This window comes from Nicotiana tomentosiformis, chromosome 2 (genome assembly GCF_000390325.3).
Source record: "Nicotiana tomentosiformis chromosome 2, ASM39032v3, whole genome shotgun sequence".
Taxonomy (NCBI): Eukaryota; Viridiplantae; Streptophyta; class Magnoliopsida; order Solanales; family Solanaceae; genus Nicotiana; species Nicotiana tomentosiformis.
The window spans coordinates 76,636,751-76,644,569 of NC_090813.1; the positions used below are offsets into that span (position 1 = coordinate 76,636,751).

At 35.0% G+C, this 7,819-nt stretch overlaps 1 protein-coding gene across 1 annotated transcript; it reads left to right on the forward strand.

Moving 5' to 3' along the window:
• The first annotated feature begins 1,755 nt into the window (after positions 1–1,755).
• On the forward strand, positions 1,756–3,239 carry LOC138905104 (uncharacterized mitochondrial protein AtMg00810-like). Its single transcript, XM_070193607.1, has 3 exons — positions 1,756–1,959; positions 2,255–2,365; positions 2,448–3,239. Exons 1-3 carry the CDS (start codon positions 1,756–1,758, stop codon positions 3,237–3,239), a joined length of 1,107 nt encoding a protein of 368 aa, XP_070049708.1.
• The last annotated feature ends 4,580 nt before the right edge of the window (positions 3,240–7,819 follow it).

Below are 7,819 nucleotides of genomic sequence, written 5' to 3' on the forward strand. Positions count from 1 at the left end.
AGGTCTGACATGGGTGGTGAATATAGTACTAATACTCTAGAAGCCTTTTATGAGAAAAATGGTATTATACATGAGGTTAGTGATTCCTATACTCCCCAACAAAATGGTGTAGCCGAACGGAAAAACAGATCTCTTAAGGAAAGACAGAATAGCTTAGGAGATACATGTACTTATTCCGGTTTAACATCCCGGTCCCTGTACTCCATAAAGTTTCATTCACACATATTTACTCGTTCAAAACAACTCTTTTAAACCCTCTCGACCTCGCGTTCTCTTCAACTATCCTATGTGCATGACACATCCATGTCCACCTCAAATGTTTTATGCCACATTATTATTTTTTCACTTAATTTCAAAATTTTCTACTATATTTTTATTTTATTTTCACTTCACTCCTCCCCTCTACTCTCTATCTCCAGTTATTCACACCTCTATGCCTCCACCATCACCACCCCAAACAGTCCCCCCCCCCCCCCCAAAAAAAACTTCTCTAGCTCTATTACCCCAAATACACCCGGCAATCATTCTTCAAAATGCTCATTAACAAATGACAACAAAAACAAAGAAATAAAAAGAAGAAAATCAAATAGTTAATAGAATTAACACTTCCTAAATCCTTACAAAACATAGCCACCCCATCTAAAATAAAACACTTTGGAATCATGCAATTCTCACTTTTCTGTGGAGATCTCAATCCTACTTATGATGATTTTAAGATATTGTTTCAACAAGAAGACACGTATGATCTTTATCATTTTTATGATAAAAAATTATTTAAAAAAATAAAAAATAAATCCCATGTTCATTTCGGTCTCCAACTTTTATTATCTCAATGAAATCTCACTTGCTGGCCTATATCGTTAGCAAATTACATGTTGTTTAATGACTTACCTTAAAATTTGGTTTTCTACTTTTACAAACAAAATGGAAGCAAAAATCGGAGGTGAAAAATAATGGTTTTGCGATATCGAAGAGGTAAATCTTGGGACTGAACAGTATATGAAGGCAAGTATGAAGAGGAAAGAAAATGAGCATATGTAGGGGGGTTAGCGAAGAAGGGCACCAAGGAGGAAATTAAGGGAGGATTGCTGGATTGGGGGAAGAAGAAACATGAAGGTAAGGGAAACTTTTTAATAATAAAGTAACAATTACTTAACTTTTTTTTCTTTTTTTAAATTTTTTTTTATTTAATCTTTTTTTAAAATCAAATTTGTTATTTACACTTGCTTTATACGCGTGTATTTCACACTTTTTGTCCAACTCAGCAGATTTAATGCCACACAAGCTTTATCAATGGTCAGAAGTATTTAAAATACTAGTTTTGATCGAGTAAATATGTCTGGATAAAACTTTGTGGAATACATGGACCAGGATGTCAAACCGGAACAAGTACGAATGTCACATAGGCTATTCTGCCTTATGGAAATGATGAATTCTTTGCTTTTGAGTCCAGGTGTATCTGATAATATATAGGGGGGCGTTGTTTTGTCTGCATGCTATGTTCTTAATAAAGTCCGTCATAAGGTTTTAAAAATGCCCCTAATTTAAAAATTCTGAAAGTGTGGGAGTGTTTAGCTAAGGTTGGTCTACCTGATTTTAAACAAGTAATTGTTGGATTCAAGACTTTTGATGCTATTTTCATTAGTTATGCTCAAAATAGTGTTGTGTATAGATTTATGTCTTTGAATGATAGTTCTATTTTGTGAATATAGAGATGCAGAATTATTTAAGCATGTTTTTCTATTGAAAAATAATATGTCTAGTGATGTGTCTAATAATGCTTCTACATCCATGTCTATTAATTCTCATATTGTGCCTTATTCTAGTATTACTGCTAATGAGCATGAAAATAAACTTAGAAGGAGTAAGAGACGTAGAATTGAAGCTAGCTTTGGTCCTGACTTTATCACTACTTTCTTGACTGAAAATGTTGATCTTGATGTTTTGAGTGATGAATTAGTGTGAATCTATTTAATTGAAGAAGACTCTAAGACTTATAATGAAGCAACGAGGTCAATAGATACTAGTTTTTGAAAGAGACCATTAAAAGTGAATTAGATTCTATAGTTTCTAATCACACTTGGACTTGTCTGATTTTCCTAAAGGTTGTAAACCCATAAGTAGCAAGTGAATATTTAAGAGGAAATTGAGACGTGATAGTACAATTAAGAAATATAAGGTTAGACTTGTTATTAGGGGTTTTAACCAAAAGAAATGCATTGATTACTTTGACACTTATTCTCTTGTGACTAAGATAGCGACTTTTAGAACTCTTGTTGCTTTAGCCGCTATTCATAATTTAGTGATACATCAAATGGATGTTCAAATGGCTTTCCTAAATGGTGATTTAGAGTTAGATCTATACGTCTCAACCTGAGAGATTTGTGATCCAAGGATAGAAGAATAAAGTATGCGTATTGAGAAAGTCATTGTATGGTCTAAAACAGACATCTAAGCAATGGTATGAAAAGTTTAATAGCACATTAGTGGGCAATGGTTTTGTTATTAATGAGATTAAGAATTTTTGGTCTTCTAAATTTGAAATGAAAGATCTTGGAGAAACAGATGTGATTTTAGGGATTAAAATCAAAAGAACTCCTAATGGTTTTTCGTTATCTCAGTCTCATTATATTGAGAAAATGTTGAAAAGATTTAATTTTATTGATGTAGCACCTGTGAGAACTCCTTGTGATCCTAGCATACACTTGAGAAAGAATAAGGAATCAAGTATTTCTCAAACTGAATATGCTAAGATAATTGGTAGTGTAATATTTTTCATGAATTATACACGATGTGATATTGCTTATGTTGTTAGTAGATTGAGTAGATATACTCACAACCCCAATGGTGAACACTGGAATGCTTTTCATCGTTTGCTAAGGTATTTGAGAGGTACAATGGATTGGCATTTGCATTTTAATAAATTTTTTGCTGTTTTAGAAGGATTTTGTGATGCAAATTGGGTTACTGACTATGATAAAGTTAGCTCCACTAGTGGCTATGTGCTTACTTTGGGTGCAGGTGCTATTTCATGGAAGTCTTCAAAACAGACTTGTATAGCACGATCTAATATGGAGTTTGAATTCATTGCTCTTGAGCTGGCAGAGCAAGAAGCCGAGTGGTTGAGAAACTTATTGGCGGACGTGCCTTTGTGGGGAAGACAAGCTTCACCAGTTTCTCTACATTGTGACACACATGCGGCAATTGGAGTTGCCAAAAATAGTATGTACAATGAATAAAGAAGACATATCCGTATTAGACATAGTGCGGTAAAATAATTATTGAAACATGGTGTTATTTCCTTAGAATATGTAAGATTCAAAAGAAATTTGGCGGATCTTTTAACGAAGGGTTTGGCAAGGACAGTTATTCATGAAACGTCGAGGGGGATGGGGCTAAACCCATAGATTGAGAAAGTACGGTGGATACCCATTTGTGGTCAAACAAAGCCATATGAGACCTCAATATGCACTACATTTTCTATCCCTATGGCGTGTGGTAGTGCTTTATAAGGTTGAGCTTATTTTGCTCTTAATGATTCTATAGCCTTAAGGTAGTCTATGTGTAAAAAGACTTGATGGAATCAGCTACGTGGGTGTACATGTGGGGTCACCTTTTATGAAAGGCTTGGAATGTCTTTCTAGAGCACTCATGAGACCCAAGGTATGTGCATGATCATAAAAGCATTTTGTTAGTATCGCGGAGTTTGCATAAAATTAAGGATATAGTATGTTGTGGGGGTCTCAACTAATGTTCATTCAGTTCAAGAGTACGTCACTTTGTAGATGTTAGTTGTTGCCTCATTTTATTACGTGTCAATTCAAATCGAAAGATATTGTCACTTAAGTACATGTTCCTTCTTTTGCTCAGAATTGTTCTTATTCTAATTTTATCTTTGTATTAGTGGAGGATTGTTGGTATTACTTATACTTAATAATGCAAATTCAGAGATTTTTTTATGGTCCATTTTCCTTATTTACTTCTTTGTGACGAGCGCAAAACACAACACAAAATTGATACTCACCAGCCAAAGATAGTATAGTTTAATTATCGTCTCCAAAGGGATTTGGATTTAAACAATGTTCAAGTAATTTCTGGCTTAAATGCTATTCAAGATGATTAATACCTTGGTTGGAATGATTATGAACTACAACAAACTATTAAAAGTAAAGCAATTCACAATTTACTGCAAAGAACTATAGATTAGTAGAGTTGGTTTCTTATCAATGTGAGAAATAAGGGTGTTGACAGAATAGGTGCAAGATAGCTATTTGAGATCTAACTCTAGTTTAATTCATTCTAATGTTCTAATGATTCTCACGAATTCACTCGATGATTAATTCAAACGTGTAGTCAAGACTGCTCTCTCGATTAAATCTTAACTCTACGAGGTGATATAAGCAAGGTGAAAATATGCAAGCATGCGTTAATAGATTAGTCTATAGGAAAACGTCTTTCGAATATTCTCCCAACTTGATTTAATCAACAATTCAACAAGCTCGTTCGATTACTTAAAAAACTCACTGAATTAACCAAACAAAATCATGCAAAGATAATCACCAAAATATTCCTCTTTCGATTAAATAAATCGGTGAATAAGTTGCAACAATTCAAAGCTCCATAAACGAATTCAAGCAAACAACTAGAGTTAAAATCCAAAAATATCAATCAAAACACCATATCCGTCAAACCCTAAGGGAAACTACTCCATAATCATGGAGGAAGTCATCACAATTATAATTAAAGAGTAATAAAATATCAATCTAACGTTACAATCCAAACTCCCGTATTGAATTGATGAAAAGATGATGAAATATTGTGTCTTGTATCCTCTAATGCTCTCCAAAAGTTTCCAAGGACAAAAGTCCTCTAAAAATCGTATTTTTGATGTATTTATACCATGTAGGAATGGGCTTGGAGGACACTACCATTTACAAGCCGAAGTGAGACAATTGGACCACGAAAATACCCTAGCGCAGCACGCCATGCCCCGCCCCATGAGCCACATTAGTGAAGATCTTCAGAGAGTTGATTTTTTTCACTCTACCGGAATTTTACACTAGCTCCCTGGGTCCCGCGGCGCGGTAGTGCATTTTTTTCATAGTAATCTTTTTTCTCACTTTTTGATATCCAGACTTGGTCCTCAACCCCCGAACATGATCTCCACTTAATTTCTTAAGATTTTGCTCAGACTTCAAAGCTTTAACTTGTTCAAATTAGCTCCAAATTATCTTAATAACTCGGAATCACTTCCTACAAGGCATAAAACACAAATGAGCGCTACACTAACATTTAAGCTCAAACACAAGTTAAATGCAGTAATTGGAGTGCAAACTACGACAAAAATATGGATTTCTAGCCTACCATCAATACCCCACATTTAGACCATTGCTCGTCCTCGAGCAATCAAACTACACTTCACATAGGGACGACCTCTTCATTAAACAACTTCCCTAACACATTATGCCAAGAATATTTAAAGCAGACTAAGCACCCTATCATAACATCCTAGGCTTAAAACTCGACTAAAAAGCACCACATACTCTTTTCACAACCTGCTCACTTACTCTAACACAAAGGTCAATGTCATTACCTTTTCTTTGCAAGTCATGTGCCCTCACACCAAAAAAAATAGAGAGTAGTTCCACACAAATTAAATTTTACGAATAAATAGGAACTCAAAATAAACAGAATTCACTCACTCTCAAAATCAAAATTCATGTGCCATAGAAGACGTACCATAGGCTTTTCCGTAGTGTAATACTCTACTAGTTGAGCTCATTCAGTCAAAGATAAAGTAGGACCTTAAATTGGTTGTAATGTAGGTTGCGGGACAAGTAGGATACGATTTGGATAATAATGGCTACACCCCTCTGAGCACTTTAATACATACAACTTCACAAATTCAAACCTCACACTTATGTTGAACCAAACCCCAACCTTCACATCATATTAACACCAAGCTCCCAATTTCTTTAAGCACGGACAAATCAATATTTACCACTAGTAAGGAATAATTTTTTTTTATAATATATACAAACACCGATATTTTTTTCTTTTTCTAGATTATGATTTTCTCTTCTTCTTTTTTCAATTCCCTACAAGTGGCTCTCACATTTCAAACAGTGTACCTTTATCCTTTTCTATAATTCCACTCAAAAACCCAATCATACCCCCACTTAGCTTTTAACAAGCTCATAAATATATCAAGTACTCAATAGAGAGGAAAAATGTTCAAACAGATAGTCAATTCAAACAAATGGGTCAAGCTTGTAGTGTGGTTACCAAAGAAAATAGAATTACATGCTCAAAAGGGATAACTAGGATACACAACAATTAGGTGAGTCACAGGCATATAATTGTGTCACGACCCAATTTTCCCTCTGTTGGGTATCGTAATGGCACCTAGTCTTAGGTACTAGGTAAGCCTAACATTTACTGAATAACGACAACAATTAAATAACATCTAACAATTTGGAAATTGAATTTTCTATAAAATTTATAATTCCCAAAACCGGTAGTACAAGTCATAAGCTCTACAGAGTTTGCTACAAATTTCTAAATACAACTGTTCGTAAATAGGTAAAATAGTGTGAATACAAAATAGGAAGGTGACTTCGAAGCCTACGAACGCAACAACAGATTTACCTTGAGTCTCCATAACAGCAATCCGCACAACTAGCTAATGCTCAACGGACTTCGAAATACCTGGATCTGCACAAAAATATGCAGAAGTGTAGTATGAGTACACCACAATGGTACCCAATAAGTATCAAGTGTAACCTCAATGGAGTAGTGACGAGGAATAGTCAAGACACCTACTGGACTAAATAACCTGAACAAATATAAGTTTAGGAACAACAAAGTATGATATCTATATAAAGACTACGTGAAACAGCAAACAATACGGTAATTGCAATAAGAAAGGAAAACAACAATTATCCGCAGAATACCATAATGATGACACAGAAGAATGAACGGAAACACAACCTAAATCCAAAAATCCCAGATAAAGAAGGGACAAGTAATAACTCCACAACGACGACCACTTTCACATCAAATTTCTGTCAATAAACTCCACGAGGTACCGAACCTCGGGCTAATCACAATTCACGGGTCTCAATAATGGAACAATAACACCTGGCACCATGTGCCCTTATCACACTTCATAACCGCACTGACGACTCACGTGCCAAATAGAGTCATTCTCACATAGAAGGCAAGTAACAAGGGTGTACATCTATACTCAACAATATCAAGAAAACTTCTTAACTGATTAGAGTGCTTAACTACGTGTATGCTTGTGTAAGTATCCTAACATAGTTCATACCAGCTAGTAAGCATAAGAAAAGGAACGGACAACACGTAAAATCTTTTCTCACAACTTTCACAAAATAAAGCTCACACATGTAAGTGTACCACTACACAGATATCAACAACAAGAATGCCTCCAGGCCATCACAAATCAATCCCTGACATAGCCCACCTTGTCTCGCCACGTGTGCAATAGTAAAAATTATCTCGCCACACATGCATAATAATGTTCCCACCTTGTCTCACCACATGCGTAACCCATATATATATATATATATATATATATATATATATATATATATATATATATATATATATATATATATATCCCGCCTTGTCAAGTCGCATGTGCAATATCGATAGTAACAATAGCACGACAGAAACCTCGTGCAACCCAATAACACTCACACGACAGAAACCCCATGCATCATAATAACAACAACCGCACGGCAGAAACCTCGTGCATCACAACAACAAGTACAATAGCAACAATGACAATAAAACA